At 41.5% G+C, this 21,769-nt stretch overlaps 1 protein-coding gene and 2 pseudogenes across 4 annotated transcripts in view; 1 reads left to right on the top strand and 2 right to left on the bottom strand.

The window, feature by feature from the left end:
- Positions 1-21,769, bottom strand: part of LOC148376990 (uncharacterized) — a 205,695-nt pseudogene that overhangs the window by 125,665 nt on the left and 58,261 nt on the right. The window lies entirely within an intron of this gene.
- LOC148376999 (uncharacterized) lies at positions 1,584-6,309 on the top strand (annotated as a pseudogene). Its single transcript, XR_015852482.1, has 2 exons — positions 1,584-1,864; positions 4,670-6,309. The product of XR_015852482.1 is annotated as an uncharacterized LOC148376999 (transcript).
- Positions 14,141-19,609, bottom strand: LOC148377000 (uncharacterized). 2 transcript variants are annotated; one of them, XM_088352131.1, is made up of 3 exons: positions 19,375-19,609; positions 17,097-17,783; positions 14,141-15,539 (listed from the first exon to the last, which is right to left on the bottom strand). In XM_088352131.1, exons 1-3 carry the CDS (start codon positions 19,493-19,495, stop codon positions 15,430-15,432), a joined length of 918 nt encoding a protein of 305 aa, XP_088208257.1. In that variant the 5' UTR covers positions 19,496-19,609; the 3' UTR covers positions 14,141-15,429. The 2 variants fall into 2 exon arrangements, with proteins under 2 accessions (XP_088208257.1, XP_088208256.1); XM_088352130.1 differs by having other exon boundaries at positions 14,144-17,783.

The following is a 21,769-nucleotide window of genomic DNA, read 5'->3' on the forward strand; positions in this document are numbered from 1 at the left end:
GAACCCCTAATACCGCCAATAAGCAGGTTAGCGCCTTACATGGCTGCAAGGCCGCTATTGGGAAATGTGAAGCACAATGTAAAGCACTTTGGGAAGTCATTGACTTGAAAAGCGCTATAGAAATGCACATCATTTCATTACCAGATGAAGGCTCTTGATTTTGGACTTGGGGAGACCGGAGAGTGGTGAAATACAGTAATCGAGACGGGAGGTAACAAGCGTGTGAATTATAATTTCTGCATCCGACGGAGACAGCATTGGGCGAATTTTAGCAATGTTGCCAAGATAGAAGATAGCGGTTCTGGACATATTCTTAACGTGTGTTTGAAAGGACAGGTCGGGGTCAAATATGACACCTGAATTTTTGACAGAGTCAATAGGTGATATTATATTTGTCAATGTTCAGAGCAGTTTTTGAGGACGGCATTTAGATGGACCAATAACTAACATTTCGGTCTTTTCAGAGTTAAGACATAAGAAATTGAGCGATATCCACTCTTTGATCTCAGTGAGGCAGGCCTCCAAATTTCCACAGTTTAATGTGGCAGATTCCTCCATCGGAAGATCTAGTTGAGTGTCATCTGCGTAGCAATGGAAACTGATATTATACTTGCGAATAATATCACCTAGTGGAAGCATGTCAATGCTGAAAAGAAGGGGGCCAAGTCCTGAGCCCTGCGGAACACCACAGGTAACACTAAAGGGCTCATTCCACCATATTTAACACAGTACGTCCTATCTGAAAGGTAGGATCTGAACCATAAGAGGACGGTTCCTGAAAGACCAATAAACTTTTCCAACGTTCTAGTAAGGTGTTATGGTCCACAGAGTCAAAAGTAGCCCTAAGGTCCAGCAGCAGCAGCAGGAGTGATGAAGCCAGTAGAAGATCATCCACCAAAAAAGATCAAAGATGTTTAACCCTTTTTCCGATTTCTGTCAGTGAATATGTTTTCGATGTCATTTGTTAAATTTGATGAACACTCCCAATTTCTCAAATATATAAAACTTACTTAAGAATGTCCCCTTGTATTGGATTTTTGGAACTGATACTGGACTTCAGAAAGAATGGCAGGAATCCAGCACCACTCATCATAAAAGGAGACTGTGTAGAAAGAGTCCACTCCTTCAAATTTCTGGGTGTGCACATCTCCGACGACCTCTCCTGGTCTGCAAACACCAGAGCGGTGGTAGGGTAGGCCCAGCAGCGACTGCATTTCCTGAGAGTGCTCCGGAAAAACCAGACCCCCAGAAGACTCTCCGGATTAAACCCATGGAATAAAGCATCCAAAACATTTTTTGTTTGTTTTCAAATATCTTCGAAATAAATAGGAAATATAATGCCCTGAATTAAATCATTTTGAAAATATCATATGGATTATGACAGAGAGAGAGAGAGAGAGAGAGAGAGTGAGAGAGAGAGAGAGAGAGAGAGGGGGGGAGGGAGTGAGAGAGAGAGAGAGAGGGAGTGTGAGAGAGAGAGAGAGCATTTCGAAGGGAGCCGGCTCACTAACTCCTTGCGTTCGCCAACAACACAGCAGAGTGGAACTGTGAGATGGTATGATGCTAGGGGGCGATAGAGCACCAAAGAGATAGCTGCCAACTAAAGAAGAAGAGAAGAATTTCACGTCTCTGCCGCCATTGTTTGTGCCTACGTGGCGTTCTGCTGCTGTCGTGTGCCGCAGGCACAATTGACTTCCATTTAGCTGCATTTAACTATGAACAAGAGTTTTAAAAGTGGCTAAAATGTGCGAGGGATTGAAAGGAAATTTGAAAGAGGAGCTTAAGGAAGAGAACGAGCGAGAAGATGGACGGCTAAACCAAGTTAGCATTAGCAAGGAGCTACGATTCGTGTCGAACAGAGCAGGTTGGTCACTTTTATTTCCATAATATTTTTATTTTCCTACATTTCAACATATTTTCCATTATAAGAGCAACGCCGCTACCTTTTTTGCACGGTCGTGCCAAGTGGAAACTCACAAAGTTACGGGGAGAAGTCTCATTTTGCCCTACAAACTCATTTGGTTTCAACCAGGTCTCACGAAGGCCAATAAGGTTAATATTGTGATCAATACTATGGTTATTGACAAGCAAAGCTTTGGAAGCTAGTGATCTTATATCCAGAAGGCCAAGCTTCAGCACCGTGGACCGAGCTGAACCCTTTACCGAGTTTTGAACCTTAGTGGTGATAACCTCCACAAGATTATGCTCCCAGACCAGGATCTTGTGCCGAGGCAGATGTGGCCCGAAACTCATACCACAGAAATACTGTTGACAGCAGGATAAGTAGCGATAAAAATAATGGTATTTCTTCTCCCTCCTCACATAACAAGGGAGAATCGGAGGTAAGAAGTGCAGAAGAAGATGCTATAGAAGAGTACAGATCAGAGTGTATAGTGGAGGCAATGGAACGCTCTAAGCTACAAAAACTATGTGGATGGCATGAATCTAGCATAGCGCTAGTTACATACCTGCCAAGTACTACGGTTTTGTCGCAATGAGTACGGTTTTCTTGAACCCACTAAGGTGTTACGGTTGGATCACAAAAACTATGGGTTTCCCCTTAAAAAATAAAATCGTAAAAACATTCCACTGCAAGATGGAGACAAAGTCCCATTTCAAACAAAAATCTATTGGCGCTGCCAGAATCAACTCCTTGCCCTGAAGAATTCTCGCACCGGTGTTATGCCACGAAATGCATCCCTGACGAGATTTGCATCTCCTAGCTAATTTAACCACTTTTACATCGTTTGATCTCACTTTTATATCACTTTTCGGGAATGTAACGTCGAACATATAACCAAAACCACTTGTCTTACATTTGTTGGGAATGTAATACAACTTAAACCATTCCGTCTTTGTATTCGAACCATTTTGTGCCTCAAACCTCCCAAAGAAGTTGTTGTGGTCATTCAGGAAGTCCATGCTAGTGTCCCCCACTGGGGCAGTGGTTGGCTTGTATCTGGTAATGATTGCCTGATTGCCTTTCCACATATTCCTGGTGTTGGTTGTGCTGAGGAAAAGGTTAAAAAGGAAAAGGTTTTTTGACTGTGCGATCGCTTTGCTAGTCTGATAGCACGGTTCAGGTTGGCCCTCGCAGATATCAGTGTCTCCTCATCACCAGATTTAATAATAATAATAATAATGCATTTTATTTAAAAGCGCCTTTCAGGCCACCCAAGGACACTGTACAGACAATGAAAAAATACAATTGAAAAAGTTGTAAGCGAAATCATAAATAAAAACAAGACATAAAATCCTAAAAACATAGGAAATGGAGAAGCTATGTGTTGTAGGCAGTCCTGAACAGGTGTGTTTTTAGACGGGACTTAAAAGTGGAGAGAGGTGTGCAGTTAAAGGCAAGGTTCCGTGCCTTTAGCAATTTGCGTATCTCAGCAGTCATCCAGGGCTTCTGATTGGCACGGGTGCAGATGGTTTTGGTATTGCTGACGTCTTCTGCGCATTTACTGATATAGGCTGACACAGACATGGCGTACTCATCTATGTTTATTTTGTTGTTGTAAGTGGCAGCCCATTTAAACATGTCCCAATCTGTGCATTCAAAGCAGTCCTGTAGTGCCTCCATTGCCCCCTCAGTCCACACCCTCACCTGCTTCACTGTAGGTTTTTCTCTGGTCAGCAGGGGCTTGTATGCAGGAATTAGCATAACAGAAAGGTGATCTGATGAGCCAAGGTGGGGGCGGGGGGCTGCTCTGTATGCTCCTCTGATATTTGTATAGGCCAAGTCCAATTTGTCGACATGCTGTTGGAAATGCGGGAGAACTGTTTTCATGTTGGCCTGGTTAAAGTCCCCCGCAGAAATAAAAATGCATTCGGTGTAAGCATGCTGCAGTTCCCTCACAGTTCGGTAGAGAACGTCCATTGCCTCCTTTGTATTAGCGCTGGGGGGCACGTACACGGCAGTAATGATAGTAGCGCTAAACTCCCTCGGGAGGTAGAAGGGTCTGCAAATCACTGTCAAAAGTTCAATGTCCCGTGAGCAGTGATCGAGATTGTCCTAGCATTTCTACACCAGTTGTTGTTGGTATAGATGCATAGTCCGCCACCACGGTTCTTACCGGTGAGTTTGCCGCTCCTTTCAGCGCGGAATGCAGTTAGCCCCACAATGCTAACAGCGTCATCCGGGATAGAATTATAGCGCAACAGTTCGTCATCTCGCGGTTCGATGTGAGTTCCAGTTGTAAAAGGTCTAGTTTATTGTCCAGAGAGCGAACGTTGAAGAGGAAAATGGATGGGAGAGGCGTTTTGCAGGGTTTAGCCTTTAGCCTAGCTGTTAGCCCGGCCCGACAACCTCGCTTCCTTCTCTGGTCACATCGCCTTCTCTTGCCACTCTGCTTCGCTGCTTTTTAGGCCGCTGGGTCTTGTTGAGGTGAACTCCGAGGCTAAGTAAACACTCCAGAGTGGTCGTAGCAACAAGCACTGGATTTCTGGATGTTCGCATATCCAGCAAAAAACTGCGATCGTACATTAATCTGCAGTTAGAGTTGACTTTGTTCGCCGTCAAAAACTGAGTCGAAGACTGGGTTTTATGACCAAAATGTAAAAAACTGTAGCGAGCCGATGTAGCCGCAGCCGAACAGCATCCTGCCATCTTCATTCCCTTAACCAGCTACCTTTATTTAGCTTTAAAGAACTTTCTTTTGATTCACAGATTTGCTGGTGACTGAGACCTCTTTAACTCCTGGGAGTCAGGTAAAGCATGAAGAGAACTGGCAGGAGCTTCCAAGCAGCAGCTCCCGTCAACACGTGAAAACTGATGATGAGGACACGTCAGACACTAATGGTGCCGAACAGTCAGAAGGTGATAAAACATGTTCTCAGTGTGGGAAAACATTTCAATTCAAGTCTCGAATGAAGTTGCATATGAGAACCCACACCGGTGAGAAGCCTTTTTCCTGTTCAATCTGCGGTCTAAAATTCAGCCAGAAATCAAAACTAAATAATCACACAAAAACCCACACTGGTGAGAAGCCTTTTTCCTGCTCAGTTTGCGGTCAAAAATTCAGCCGAAAGGACAACTTGGAAGGCCACACCAGAACCCACACTGGGGAGAAGCCTTTTTCCTGCTCGATTTGCGGTCAAAAATTCACCCAGAAAGTAAGTTTGAAAAACCACGATAAAACCCACACTGGCGAGAAGCCTTTCTCCTGCTCAATTTGCAGTAAAAAATTCAGCCATGAAAAAAGCTTAAAGGACCACATAAGAACCCACACTGGTGAGAAGCCCTTGTCCTGCTCAGTTTGTGGTAAAAAATTCAGCCTAAAGAATGTCTTAAAATCACACACAAGAACCCACACTGGTGAGAAGCCTTTTTCCTGCAAACTCTGTGGTCTAAAATTCAGCCAAAAAGGAAACTTGAAAAAACACTCAACAATCCACACTGGGGAGAAGCCTTTTTCCTGCTCGATTTGCGGTCAAAAATTCACCCAGAAAGTAAGTTTGAAAAACCACGCTAAAACCCACACTGGTGAGAAGCCTTTCTCCTGCTCAATTTGTGGTAAAAAATTCAGCCTAAAAGGACATTTGAAATACCACATTACAACCCACACTGGTGAGAAGCCTTTCTCCTGCTCAATTTGTGGTCAAAAATTCAGCCATAAAGGAAGTTTGAAATGCCACGTTACAACCCACACTGGTGAGGAGCCCTTTTCTTGCTCCTTTTGTGCTAAATCATTCAGCCAGAAAGCGAACTTAATAAGACACACAAGAACCCACACTGGTGAGAAGCCTTTTTCCTGCTCAGTTTGTGGTCAAAAATTCTGCCAAAAAAGAAGTTTGAAAAACCACGCTACAACCCACACTGGCGAAAAGCCCTTCTCCTGCTCCTTTTGTGCTAAATCATTCAGCCAGAAGGCAGACTTAAAAAGACACACAATAACCCACACTGGTGAGAAACCTTTCTCCTGCTCAGTTTGCGGTGAATCATTCAGCCGGAAAGGATACTTAAAAACACACACAAGAACCCACACTGGTGAGAAGCCTTTTTCTTGCTCAGCTTGCGGTCAAAAATTCAGCCATAAAGAAAGCTTAAAAAGACACTCATCAACCCACACTGATGAGAAACCTTACTCCTGCTTAGTTTGTGGTGAATCATTCAGCCGGAAAGAATACTTAAAAACACACACAAGAACCCACACTGGTGAGAAACCTTTCTCCTGCTCAATTTGTGATGTAAAATTCAGCCGAAAGGCACACTTAGAAAGACACACAAGAATCCATACTGATGAGAAACCTTTTTCCTGCTCAGCTTGCGGTCTTGGCTTCTCAAGTCAAGCCAAAGCTCAGGATCACACGTGTGCCGGAGAAAATGGCATCGGTCACTCTGCTTGATATATCATTTCTTGCATTTACATTTCAAACTCTACCCCTGAATGTACAGATTTGTGTACTCATCATGTCATATCAATTCAAAAATATATATCTACATACACACACATTTTATTTATATATACAATATGTATGTATGTATGTGCATGTGTATTTTGGGAAAAAAACTACGTTCGATTTATCAATTGCAATTTTGATGTGATTTTCGGTTTTCAAAGAAAAAAGCGCATTTTCTATGCTAGATTTTGTTCTAGTGACAAGCAAATCATGAGTTTACGACTGTAACAAAATAATAACTTTGGATCTCCAAATAAAAACAAATTTGCAGTTGGAAAAAATGCTCTCTATTGTCTTTACACAAGTGTACCAATATTGGCGGGCTTCTCCTTTCAGAGTAACAAAACGATTTAGAGAGCGACTGGCTCAGCAAGGTCTCGGCGTTGATTACAATACAAGAGTCACGAATGTTTCCTATGAGTTGTAGCTCCTGGTCATCCGTTTCTTAGTCAAATCCAAGTCGTGACAACAATCCATGTAATGAAATTTGTTAATCACCACTTCTTCGGGCTCTGTTGACTTTCCTGACCGTCCAATTTAATTGATGTTTTTTTTTTTTAATTTTAAGAGCTTTTAAATATACTAGCAGTTGTGTGCCTGCCCACCCCGGCTAATAGGCTGGTGTATGCTGTGAGTCTATCACATTTGTGCATACATTGCTTGAAAACATTGCCATGCCTCTATGGTCACTTGCCACCTGTCATACCACCCTGAGAAAGCTCGAGCTCTGAAGCTAAGCAGTGTCGGGCCTGGTTAGTTCTGGGGTGGGAGACCCACCCCAGCAAGAGAGTTCAACATTAATGAATCGAACACAAGAGTGGCTCAAGCCGGCAGAATTAAGAGTCCCCCTAGGAACTCGCTAACTGAACAATGGTTCCATGGGTGAATTATGCAAAACCCACTACAACGTTTTACATTTTACAGTTGTTATGTTATTGCTTTACTGTCATTGTTTTGCACTGTTTGTTTTTGCACATTACGAGTGTCACTATATTGCGATTGCACTAACGTTTAATTTACCATCGCAGTATCAGACGTTTTTTGCGTGTTGACTAAATGGAGGAAAAGTAATATGTTGTGCCTTGCTGTTGTTCAAAGATGTTAAAGATGTGTCACCAAAATGCTTTACCTCAGAGAAATAATAAAACGGCTGTTTATTCATTTTGGGAGTGAATGGAGTTGTGGAAAGCTTGTTTGTTATCTATTAACAAAGTTTGACTGACCTATCTGACTGTTTTGTTGACATTCCCTTTAGCACGGCACCATCTAACGGTTGCATAACGTAACTACATCCTCTACTGTAGCCAAGTCAAGTCAAGTCACATTTATTTATGACGCCCTTAATCACAAAAATGTCTCGAAGGACTGCACAGGATTACAATTACAAAATTGCACAATGACCTGATCTTAAACCAGCATGCACTTATAGCGCCTTATAATGGGGTACGCCTTATGTATGGAAAAAGTTTAAAAATATATCATTCATTGAAGGTGCGCCTTATAACACGGTGCGCCTTATGGTGCGGAAAATACGGTATGTTTAAATATGTAGCAGTTTTTTCGCTGTAGATGAAACTTAAGAACTCTTCTTGTCGGTTGAAAATAGTCTGTGTAATATAGTGTAATAATCTGTGAAGCCCTTTGAGACTCTTCGTGATTTAGGGCGTCACAAATAAAAATGACTTGACTTGACTATTTTGATTCCACTTCACGATTGTGTCTCACGTTTTGTTGATTATTAGAACAAGTTTTCTGCTTTTTCAGCTATAAGTTTGAAGCCCGAAATGCAAATGACAATAAGTTGTATGGGGCCAAAACCTTCGCTGCACACTACTTTTAAATATTCTGTAACAGTAACTACTACAATATCCATTTATTATTTTCAACTATTGATTTCTCTTCTGAAGTACTTTCTGAATATCTTTTACTCATAGTTATCCAGACCTTCTTATTTTTCTCTTTTAAGTCTTTATTACGTGTTCATCTCGGAGTGTCACGTCTAATCTCTTTGTAAATGTTCCCTATGTTTGTAACAATGACAATAAAAACATTTTTATTTGTGGATGCATGTATCATGTTAGTGGTTGAGTTGACAAAATTAAAATCACTTTTTCCGAGATTCTTTTGAAATCTGAATGTGACTGAATGAACCCACAAGATGGATACATTTGGGTACACGCCTGATAACCAAATGCCTAGCTTAGCTCTTTAGTTAGCCAGCTTAACGCCTAAATCCAACGATGTAATGTCAAATATCGGAATAAACCGCAATTCTAACTATGTCAAACTGTATTTTGAGAAAGAAACTGTTGCGTGATAGCGCCCTAGTGAAGTCATTTATTAATGTAACACCAGGTTTCAAAATAATATGTCGTGAAAAAGAGGGCAAATACAGTGCTTTAACAATATTTAGAAAGCAAGACTATAAAACCAGTTAATTTTAGCGTTCTTTTATAACTGTATTTGGAAAGTTTAGACGTGCGGCTCAATTTTGGTCTTTTCAATATTAGATGGCTTGCTCATGAAGATTTTCTTGTTGACTGTATTGTATTTATTTGTTCAGCCAGTATAAACCGTAAACATGATATGTACAAGAAATCATTTGACACGTGAACTCTCAATAATTATAATAGATTTAAAAGAATGGAGAAAAAAAATTGTAGTGTATAATACAAGGTAATTATATAGAATAGTTTAAAAAGAAGAATATGTAAATAACAAGACTAGAGTAGAATAGGTCGGAGGAACGCCGTTGGCATAAGAATACTATACATAATAACCTAAATCAATTCCCATTGAACATACGAATAGCGGAAGGCTAAAAACTCTTTAAGACGTGTAGTCTTGCTCACAATGAAGACGGCGACCTGACGGCAGGTCATCAAAGAACCTGTGAGCAGGGTGAATGGGATCGTCTATCATTTTTAGTGTCCGTTTTCTAGTTCAATCGATGTAGATCCTCTGCAGGGACGGGAGGCCAGTGTTTATTATTTCCTCTGCCGTCCTCACTACTGAATCCATCTTTGACAATTCTTTCTGATTGACGCGACCAAACCAAACTGTGATTGACCTAGTTAAAACGGATTCAATGATAGCACGATAAAAATGGACTAGAATGGATTGACGGACTCTGAATGATTTGAGTTGACGAAGGAAGTAGAGCCTTTGTCTGACTGACTTTAGAATATCATTAGCAGTGACAGTCCATGTGAGGTCAGCTGACAAGTAAGTACCCAGAAACTTGAATGAATGGACCAGTTCGACCTCACTACCATTAATTGACAGTGGCACATGCGGGGGAGGTTTATTACGGAATTCTATTATCATTTTCTTAGTTATACCTACATTCAATAACAGATAACTCTATGACACCAGGTGGAAAGTGAATCCATTTCTGCTGGGTATCCAGTATCGTCTCCTTTTGAAGTAAAGCCAGAAACCGTGGTGTCGTCTGCATATTTAGCGAATAGTGAATGGTCAGAATTGGGATGACAGTCATGAGTGAATAGGGAATACAAAGTTGGAGACAAGTGTTGAAGACAATAGAAGATGAATATTTCCCACCAATGCGAACAAACTGTTCTCTATTGAGAAGGAAATTTAAAATCCAATTTGTTAATAAAACGGGAAAATTGAGGTCATGGAGAAGTTTAAAATGCAATTTAGAAGGAATGATAGTGTGAAAAGCAGAACTAAAATCTATGAATAAAAACCTAACGTATGAATTACTATGCTCAAGATGACTTGGAAATCACATGAATACAAATTAAAAAGGCATCATCTACACTTCTATTTGCATGATATGCAAATTGGTACGGATTTAGATTCGATAGTCAAAAGGACGTGAGTGCTACGGGTCTCTAATCGTTCAAACATGTGACATTGATCTTCTTCGGGACCGGTACAATAGTAGCTCGCTTCCAACACGAGGGGACGGTAATTGAAAGACCAATTGAAAATACCAGTAAAGACAGGCACAAGTTGAGAAGCACACTCTTTGAGAAGGCGGGGTGAGAGTTTATCGGGGCTTGGGGATTTCCTCTCTTTCAACCTCCCGAAATCACGTCTTACTTTCTCTTCACTTGATGATCCTTTTAGTGCGACATCGACCCTGGGGTGGATATATACTGCGGTGAGGGTCACTGATGAGAAATCACGAGGAAGATAGAAAGGCCTGCATTTAATGGTCACCTATTCCAAATCAGCCAAACATCCACCGGATATAATCCAAGCACCAGTTGTCGTTCATCAAAAAAACACTTCACCTCCTCGGGATTCACCTGTGATATCTGTGTCCCGATCCTGACGAAAAATCGTGAATCCCGGCGGCATGACTAAGGGATCAGGATGTGATGGTTTTAGCCAAGTTTCAGAAAAACAAAGAACGTTACGATCACGGAAAACTTTCTGGGTATGTATCCTCATAAACAACTCATCTGTTTTGTTATAAAGCCTCTGAACGTTGGAAAGCACTATACTAGGAACAGGAGCACATCCACAAAAAGTCTGTTGGAAGGGAAAAATGTGGCCGGAAACGCTGCACAACCAAGAGAGATGACCGCAGCCTTAACAAAATTGTGAAGAAGAGTTTGGGGGAGCTTCAAAGACAGTGGGCTGAAGCTGGAGTCCAGGTATCAAAAGCCACAGTTCACAGACGTGTCCGAGAAATGGGCTACAATAGCCGTATTCCCGTGGTCAAGCCACTTCTGAACTCGAGACAACGGAAGAAGCGTCTGACTTGGGCTATGGAGAAGAAGCACTGGACAGTTGCAGAGTGGTCCAAAGTCCTCTTTTCAGACGAAAGCAAGTTTTGCATTTCATTTGGAAGTTGAGGCGCCAGAGTCTGGAGAAAAGCTGGAGAAGAGCAAAATCCAAGTTGCTTGAAATCCAGTGTGAAGTTCCCACAGTCAGCAATGGTTTGGGGAGCCATGTCAGCTGCTGGTGTTGGTCCACTGTGTTTCATCAAGTCCAGAGTAAATGCAGCTGCGTACCAAGAGATTTTAGAGCACTACATTCTTCCATCTGCTGAAAAGCTCTATGGAGATGAGGATTTCATTTTCCAGCATGATCTGGCACCTGCCCACAGTGCCAAAACCACCAGTAACTGGTGCACTGACCATGGCATCACTGTCCTTGATTGGCCCGCTAATTCCCCTGACCTGAACCACATCGAGAATTTGTGGGGTATAGTTAAGAAGAAGATGAAAGACACCAGACCTACAAATGCAAATGAGCTGAAGGCCGCTATCGAAGCATCCTGGGCATCAATAACACCTCAGCAATGCCACAGGCTGATTGCCTCCATGCCACGCCGGATTGATGCAGTAATCCGTGCAAAAGGATTCCCAACCAAGTACTGAGTGCATCAATGGACATTTTCAAATGTTTGATTTAGTTTTGCTGTTATAAAATTATTTTTTTTACTTGGTCTGAGGAAGTATTCTAAGCTCAGTAGCCTAGATGGTAAGGCGCCCGCTTTGAGACTGGGAGGTCGGTGGTTCGCGCCCCGGCCGAGTCATTCCTAAGACTTAAAAAGTGGTCGGCGGCGCCCTCTGTTGGCTGCGGCTGCATCGGCTCGCTACAACGGGTCAGGTGCAATCGACATTTCGTTCTGTGTACATTGTTACACAGAATGACAATACAAGGAAATTATTATTATTATTATTATTATTATTTTGAGATAGGATTTTTGAGTTTTTTTCAGCTGTAAGCCAAAATCAGCAATATTCAAATCATAAAAGGCTTGAAATAGTTCAGTTGATGTGAAATGAATCCAGAATGTATGACATTTTTGTTGCATTACAGAAAATAAAGAACTTTATCACAATATTCTAATTTTCTGAGACAGTCCTGTACACCGACTATCACCAAACGGAAAATCAATCAAGTCAAACGAGTTCGCCGTGGTAGCCTCTATCCGGTATGTATTTTTCCGTTGCAAACAAAGCGAGCGTTTGATGATATTGTGCGCATCCGTCTGCCGCTTCTGACCATAGCGATTGTATTTGATGGATTTAAATGAAATGATCCGCATTGATATAGCACTTTTCAAGTCAAGACTTCCCAAAGCGCTTTACAGTGTGCTTCACATTTCCCAATAGCGGCCGTGCAGCCATGTAAGGCGCTAACCTGCTTATTGGGGGTACTAGGGGTACAGTGTCTTACCCAAGGACACTTTGACATGTAACACGGAGGAGCCGGGAATCGAACATGTGATCTCTTGATGCCTACCTCCTGAGCCACTGTAAATAAGTTATTCTACTGTTGCATACTGTGTTCTATTCTTGCTTAGTGTGCCATTCTCGCCTAGTTCAATAGTAGTAATATTGTTGATACGATAACATGTTGTTGTAAGTTTAAACAGGTGTTGATACGATAAGATGTTATTGTGAAAACAGATCTCAAACAGTTTTTTTAGTCACTCCCCCTCCCTTTAGCAGAAGAAACATGTAAACTAGGGTGTTCCTAATACAATAAAAAGGCAAGGACGAAATAGACTTTTTCCAGAGTGTTTAGTAGACTGTAACAGGCAGTCTATCGTCATTCTCCTTGCAAGTAAGTCATACCCACGTCTCTGTGTCTTCTTTGAGTGCAAGTTTTATTATAAGTGTTGGGGTTAACCTAACAGTATTCTATATAATAAGCTTATCAAAACAATAAAGCTATTGTCGGAAGCGCAGCAGAATGCGCCTTCACGCGAGGGGGGGGGGAGGATTTTGCAGGGGAGTCGAAATTAGGCACTACACCGGAAGACTCCTGAACAGCTGCAGAAGTGATGTTTTACCATTTCACGGCAGAGCACAGCATACCTCCAACAATTTCCGATCACTTTACAAGGCTTATGAAAAACATGTTTCCCAGTCACAAGGCTGCAAAGGTTTGTATTTTCGGTCCCTGTTAAGGAGTCTGTTTGCAATTTCAAATACAAGCATCAATGGTTGATATTGTGGTTTGGTTTACAAAATAGAAATGCCAACAAAGTTTTTCCTCCAAAAAAATATCTTTATATACAAATGTAATTTTAAAGTGTTATTAATGGACATTTTATGACATCACTATTGCTTAAAGCGGCGCTGCCACGAGCGCCTGCCTTTTCCAGCAGCTGCCCTATTGTTTTATTGTCTGCTCCTATTTTCAGTGTTTTTTCTTCCCGTTTTGACAACTACACTATGGATTACTTCTATCCTATGGACATGGGTTTTAGCGCACGAAAATGCGTGTATTCAAGGAATTTCAACTCCTTGCCCTGAAAAATTCTCTTGCCGGCGTGATGAAGGGGCCTATCGTGGAAGAAGAGCCGGAGCTAGCGAAGCGGCTAGCGGCCTTATAAGTCTTCGGTACCATCCGTAATCATGGTAAATGCGAACTCACTACGAAATAAGATCATCGAGTGCTGGTGGAAAACATCAAAGCGCACAGGGAGCGCAGTTGCTGTGTTTTGCGGAACGTGGCTCACGTTTAGCATTCCGGACGCTAACGTGTAGCCACCCGGAGCTACCCGGAGCAATCCGGCTTCAGCGCCGCTAAACAGCGACACGAAAGCCGGGGGGAATCGCTAACACGAGGTGGTGTATCCCTGGATTTTCACAAAGAAAAGTTTTCCATCTGCCGCAGGGATGTCGAACTTTTGGACAGGCGCGACGTCATCCACTCCGCTACAAGCACCCCTAGGGCATCATGTTCATCTGTTAATAAACAACGAGGTAGACTGCTGGAAGTGTGAATTTCCCTACGGGGATGAATCAAGTATCTATCTATCTATCTTTAGTTACGCTGACAACAATTGTTCCTGACCTTTTTTCTTATTTTATTTCTTATTTTATTGTTAAGAATATGTACATCATGATATAACGAAACACATGTACAATACAACATGTTAAACTACATTAATAAACACGTTTGGAAAAAAAATGCTGTAAGATTTTTTTTGTATTTTGTAAGGGAAAATACAACAGCTGGTAAGGGCATGGAGCCCTGGAGCGTGTCAGGTATGATATAATCCATGGAAAAGTTTAAATGGGGCCAAAGTTCACCTCAAACAATTAAGGTTATGATAACAAAGTCAAAACAAGCAGAAACGTTATGGTGTCTTGAATCCATGTATTTAGAGCCCACTGGGGGCGAAGGGAGACCGTCTGCTTTAGTGAGCCGAGCCGAAAAAGCCGCTTTTCTAAAAAGAGGAGAAATTCCCATCACCATTCAGGTCGCAAATCAAAGTGAGAAGGGAAAAGTATTCTGAAATGCGTCCACTAGACGGCGCTCTCAATGATTGCTTGAAATTTCAGTTGTTAGAAAACGTCTTGTTCCAAACAACATTCACAACAAAAAGCGCTCCATGAAATACACAGAACACCATTTTTTGTTTATGGCTGCAATATTTTCAAGTTTTGTGTTTTATTTGTATTTTTTAATTGAACATTTCATCATTCCAAACAAAACGGGCATGAAACAGCCAAACAACAAGACCGGGTCATCAAGTCCAAAGGAACAAAAAGTGCTGAAGAAATTTGGAGAAAAGGAAAGTATATGAATAGGGAAAGTAAAAAGAAAAATACATGTAATCCAATACAAGGGGAGATCCTTAAGTATAATTTATATATTTGGGAAATTGGGAGTGTTCATCAAATTGATCAGATTATATCAAAAACATATTCACTGACAGAAGTCTGAAAAAGGGTTAAACATCTTTGATATTTTTGGTGGATGATCTTCTACTGGCTTCATTACTCCTGCTGCTGCTGCTGGACCTTAGGGCTGCTTTTGACACTGTGGACCATATTATCTTAGTAGAGCGTTGGAAAAGTTGATTGGTCTCTCAGGAACCGTCCTCTTATGGTTCAGAGCCTACCTCTCAGATAGGACGTACTGTGTTAAGTACGGTGAAATGACATCTGAGCCTTTTAGTGTTACCTGTGGTGTTCCGCAGGGTTCAGTACTTGGCCCCCTTCTTTTCAGCATTGACATGCTTCCATGAGGTGATATTATTCGCAAGTATAATATCAGTTTCCATTGCTTCGCGGATGGCACTCAACTATATCTTCCGTTGGAGGAATCATCCACACTAAACTGTGGAAATTTGGAGGCCTGCTTCACTGAGATCAAAGAGTGGATATCGCTCAACTTCTTGCGCCTTAACTCTGAAAAGACCGGAATGTTAGTTATTGGTCCATCCAAATGCTATGACTTGTTCACAAAAACGTCTCTGAACATTGACAAATGTAATATCACCCAGTGACTCTGTCAAAAATTCAGGTCTCATATTTGACCCCGATCTGTCCTTTCAAACACACGTTAAGAATATGACGAACCGCTTTCTTCCATCTTGGCAACATTGCTAAAATTCTCCCTATGCTGTCTCAGTCGGATGCGGAGATTATAATTCACGCGTTTGTTGCTTCCCGTCTCAATGACTAACGCACTACTCTCTGGTCTCCCTAAGTCCAAAACCAAGAGCCTTCAGCTGGTACAAAATGCGGCAGCGAGGCTTTTAAGTAGGACAAAAAAAGTCCGATCATATCACCCCAATTTTGGCTAACCTGCATTGGCTCCCTGTTAGCCTAAGATGTGATTTCAAGGTTTTCTTAGTATTATACAAATCATACATGGACTTGCTCCCTCATATCTTTCGGATTTCATTTCCCCCTATGTTCCGGTCTGAAGCCTTTGTTCTGAGAGCGCCGGTCTCCTGGTGATCCCAAGAGCCAAGAAGTGTTCCGCTGGTTCGAGAGCGTTCTCCATCCGGGCACCGGTGCTGTTTGTTTGTTGAGCACTGCAATGTCGTCTTCGTTATCCCCGGCGGGGCAGATAGACATATAGATAAGGGAAACGACTGTTTGCAGTGAAGTTTGGACCTCTTCGTATCCCTTTCAGGGCTCCCTGGCACCATGGGTAGGTGGGTCCCAACTGCTATGTTGGGAGTCATTCGGTGAGCAAACCCCCCAATTCCAACCCAATATGCCGAGCGCCAAGCAGGGAGGCAATGAGTACCAATGTTGTAAGTCTTAGGTATGGCTTGAACCGGCGACCTCCTAGTCTCTGAGCGGGCGCCCTACCATCTAGGCTACCGAGCTGGTGCTGTGGAATGCTCTTACCCCTGAGATTGGATCTGCAACCTCAGTGGAAATATTTAAATCTAAGCTTGAAACACACTTCTACTCTATAGCATATGAATAACCTATACTTTTCGTGGATAATATCTGTTGGTTCCAGATCAGGGGATGGTGTAGGAATAGTCTAAAAAAATAGTAATAACATGTGAAGCCCTTTGAGACTCTTTGTGATTAAGGCTATACAAATAAAAATGACCTGACCTGACTTGAATGATTGACCACAAAATTAGCAGGAAAAAGGCTTCTTGCCAGTGTGGACTCCTGTGTGGATTTTTAAGGCCCGTTTGAGCCTGAATTTCTGACCACAAATTGAACAGGAAAAAGGCTTCTCGCCAGTGTGGATTCTGGTGTGGTCTTCTAAGACATGCTTTTGGCTGAATCTTTGCCCGCAAACTGAGCAGGAAAAAGGTTTCTCACCAGTGTGGGTTCTTGTGTGTGTTTTTAAGTGTGCCCTTTGGCTGAATGATTGACCGCAAAATGAGCAAGAAAAAGGCTCCTTGCCAGTGTGGACTCCTGTGTGGATTTTTAAGGTGCGTTTGCGCCTGAATTTCTGACAACAAATTGAACAGGAAAAAGGCTTCTCACCAGTGTGGATTCTAGTGTGGTCTTCTAGGGCATGCTTTTGGCTGAATTTTTGACCACAAACTTGGCAGGAAAAAGGCTTTTCACCACTGTGGGTTCTTGTGTGAGTTTTTAAGCTGTTTTTATGGCTGAATTTTCTACTGCAAACTGAGCAGGAGAAAGGCTTCTCACCAGTGTGGGTTCTTGTGTGGTCTTTTAAGCTTTTTTCATGGCTGAATTTTTGACCACAAATTGAGCAGGAGAAAGGCTTCTCACCAGTGTGGGTTCTTGTGTGGTCTTTTAAACTGTTTTTATAGCCGAATTTTTGACCGCAAACTGAGCAGGAAAAAGGCTTCTCCCCTGTGTGGGTTCGCATATGCAACTTCAAACGATATTTGAACGGAAACGTTTTCCCACACTGAGAACACTTGTTATCAGCTTCTGACAGTTCGGCGCCATCAGTGTCTGCAGAGTCGGACGTGTCCTCATCATCAGTTTTCACGTGTTGACGGGAGCTGCTGCTTGAAGGCTCCTGCCAGTTTTCTTCATGTTTTACCTGACTCCCAGGAGTTAAAATGGTCTCTGTCACCGGCAAATCTGTGAAAAGTCCCTCCTCTTTAACACAATCAGGCTTCACGTCCTCCTCTTCTTTTTTAATGTCAGGAAAGTCCGGTTCCTGCCCGACAGGAGGCAGGAATTCTTCACTGACATCTGTGGGACACAAGACACACGTAGGTTTCGCATCATCGAAAATATACGAAATAACACCAAAACACATAAATGACAAAATGTATAAATATATAAAATAGACTGCATTCATGTAATAATTCTAACCAATGGAGACAGAAACGACACAGAACCTCATTTAAAATGAGTAAACAAAAACATAAATATCATTGGTCTCTCTTGAATATTGGTATTTAAGAAATCAAAGTGCTCAGCTTTGAAGGACTGATTCCAATTCTTCTGTCAGTGAAAGACAAAGCACAATGTTACATACTTTAAAATTCAGACTATAAGCCGCTTCCTTTCATTAGCGACCGCCAGGCTGCATCCATCCAGTAAAGGGTAAGAGTGAGACACATCGAATGTATGTGTCAAGGAAGACGCAAGTTGAATGTAACTTGGTGCTTTTTGCATGAAAAAACTAGCATGAACAGACCTTAATCATGGGAAGGGTGTCAATCGAAGGGGGAAGGCTGACGGCCATATTGAGAATCATTTTACGAGTCTGTTGACTTGTAAACGAAAATAATGTGGCGGAACAAACGAATTACAACAAGCAACGAAGCAGAAATGTTTCATGCCGATTATTTTGAATCTGTGAGCATGATCGTGTGGCTTGGAATAAATATTTTACATGGTTGGATTCTATGAATTGCCCAAAGGTAACCAAGCCATTTTCGCAAAATTCAAAAAAGGTGAAGACGGCCAAGGGAAGTAATGGTGAGTTTATAGTGTAGTTTAGCTTTATAGTTTTCAGGTATTTAGTTTCAGACTGGTGTTTCTCTGGTGAGTGTATTTAGAAATGGTCATCATATTTTAAATCTCAAGAGTTTAAGCTTTCCACTACTATGGCGTATTTTAGTGACTGGTGACATCGTACAGAAACATATTTGTTTATCAAATATTCTGCGGCCCACCACAATGTCAATGGGTTAAGGCACCTCATAATATTAAAACTCCTCTTGTGTGCACTCTCGAAACTCGATGCAGAAACAGCGCAGTCATTATTTGTTCAAAGCCCCAGTTATCCGTCCACTCGGGCTGAAAAGAACGATATTTTATCCCTGCAGCAGGGGTCGTGATTCGTTTATTTATTGCGCGCCGGTGTTCCTGTGGCGGGGTTAAAACACGGATCTTTCGTCTTAGGCGCCACGCAGACACACACTCAAACATGGAGCAGAGGGGCGCTACCGTAAAGCCTCTATACGACTCAGCGCCCAACTGAATATGTCTAGATTTCAGGTAAGAATGCGCACTTAAACGCGTGTCATAGATTGGCGACCCCAGCAACTACATCACCGTCATTATAGGTTTCTTCATACGGGAAGAACTAAAACTAAACCAAATTAAAACGACTTCAACAGTCATATTTTAGTGTTAGATTGAATTAAACTGCAAAAATAATACCGAATTTGTCAAACGAGCGTATATTTGGTGTTAACGCAGACCCAATGGATTATGCCCTTCAAGCAGCTGCGTCATAAATATGGAATATAAATCAAACATACGTCGTGCAATAGACTTGAGGGGTCAAAATAGGAAGATAAAAAATGTTATGGAAATAAAAGTGTCCAACCTGCTCTGTTCAACCCAACTAGTAACTCTTTGCTAATGCTAACTTGGTTTAGCCGTCGATCTTCTCGCTCGTTTTCTTCCTGAAGCTCCTCCTTCAAATTTCCTTTCCATCCCTCGCACATTTTAGCCACCTTTAAAACTCTTGTACAGAGTTAAATGCAGTTAGATGAAGTTTAATTGTGAACACGACTGGAACGAAACACCGCGAAGGGGCAGACAATGGCGGCAGGGACCTGTAGTTCTACTCTTCTTCTTTCTGGCATCCATCTCTTTGGTGCTCTATCGCCCCCTAGCACCATACCGTCTTACAGTTCCACTCTACTGAGTTGTTGGCGAACGAAAGGAGTTAATGAGCCGGCTCCCTTCGAAATGCTCTCTCTGGCGCTCCTAACTGGTCAATACGAGTGTCGCCTTCTGTTTTTCTTCGTTTAATCCATGTAAATGATTCAATGTGGCAAAAATTCACTTAAATTGAAACAATACATATGATAACATTTTCAAAATGATTTATTCGGGGCATCTCATTTCATATTTAGATCGAAGATATTTGAAAACTATATTTAATAGTATATATTCTATAAGTACAAGCCTAAGCCTGTTACGATTGAGAAACGATTAACAAATAGGTAAATGTTGATTTATAGTTTGGTTAAATTAAGAAACAATTTGCCTATCCTATGGAAATAGCATTTTCCAACGACAATGAGGAGCAGATGAATCGATTCCGAGAAAGAGCATATCAATTTTAAAAATAGCAGATGAATCAATCCTCAGATCATGAGAATCTAAGAATATAATTGGATGGAAAACAAAAGGATAAATGATTAAGCCAAGATCATTTCTACATAGTCATTTAACTGAGAGCAGAAATTTAGGCTATTGAAGAGCCAAGACGATTGACCAATACATCCCAATATGTAAGCATGATTGATTCAACAGGATTCTAATTTCCACCACGAGTCCAGCGTGAAGGTAGCGTAGCTGCTAATGTGCGCCACGATTTTGGCATCTGTGGGTTTCGAAGGAGAAAGCACGTAGTCGACATCGCCGTAGACTCGGCGGACTTGTTCCGAAAACCAGTGCGGGAGGGAGGCCGATTCGTCCTGCTTTCCGTGCCGTAAAAGTAGCGTGGAATTTAAGATGCCGAGCAGGGACAAGGAACTTGAGGAAATCAAGTCACTCGGCTTTATGATGGACAAAATGGATATAGTCACCAAACAACAAAATACAAATTTTGTTTAATGGCTGAAATCAAAGCTCTAAAAAAAAGGAAAACATGGAGAAGGACCAGAGGATTAATGTGCTAGAAGGACGTGTAGCAGAACAGTACACCAGGATCCATGACATTATTATCACCGGTCTGGACATCAAACCTCGGACCTATGCCAAGGCTGTGGAAAATAAAAGTATTGCAACGGATGCTGATCAAGATTCTGCTGAGCAACAGGTCATTGCTTGTATGAGTCAAAAAGGGACATTTATCAATGCTGAGGACATAGAAGCATACCATCCATCATCAAGAGGTGAGAACCGGCCTAAAGCTACCATAGTGATGTTTGTCAACAAGAAACAAAAACATGAAATCCTCAAGCAAGGAAAAAGACTAAAATGCACAAAAGTTTATTTAAATGAACACTTAAAAAAAAAATTCTGACATTGCAAGACAAGCTCCATTTTCCAGGAAAACAAACAAGATACAAGGAACTTGAATTTCAAACTGTAGAGTATACATAAAAATAATCGGCACTCCAGAAGAAGCAAAAATACTTTGGATTCGAGAAATGCAGGAGCTGGACAGATTTGCCTGAATGCCTGGATAGAGCGGTAAATACTTATGACACTGGACAATCTCGGACAATGGTGGATTCAAATGATACAATGGCATCCTGGACTGACAACATGGACACCTTTATTACAGATCACAATAAAAAAAATCTATCATATTAGGCCATGATCTACCGGAACTGAGCATTATTGATCTCACTGACTCCAATATTTCAAGATTAGATGACTTCGATCCTGACCACAATTTTCTATCAACTAGCTCAGAAAATTTCAAATATGATACTGGAAATGAATATGATACTTTTGTTGAATCTGAAGGGAAATTATCAATAATTCACTTTAACAGTAGAAGCATGTACACAAATTTTGAAGACATCACTGAATGCTTACAGCAATTTGAGAACCCGTTTAGTGTGATTGCAGTTTCTGAAACGTGGTTCAGTAAGGAAAGGGGTGTTTATTTTGAATTAAATGACTATAATTTAAACTGTGTAAATAAAACAAAACAATAGGAGTAGCTATATATGTGCACAAAAAAATTCAAATCGAAGATAATACAAAACATGTCATTTGTCATTGACGATTTACTTGAATGTCTTACAATAGAAATT

This window comes from Urocampus carinirostris, chromosome 1, assembly GCF_059441175.1.
Source record: "Urocampus carinirostris isolate Australia breed hairy pipefish chromosome 1, RoL_Ucar_1.0, whole genome shotgun sequence".
NCBI lineage: Eukaryota > Metazoa > Chordata > Actinopteri > Syngnathiformes > Syngnathidae > Urocampus > Urocampus carinirostris.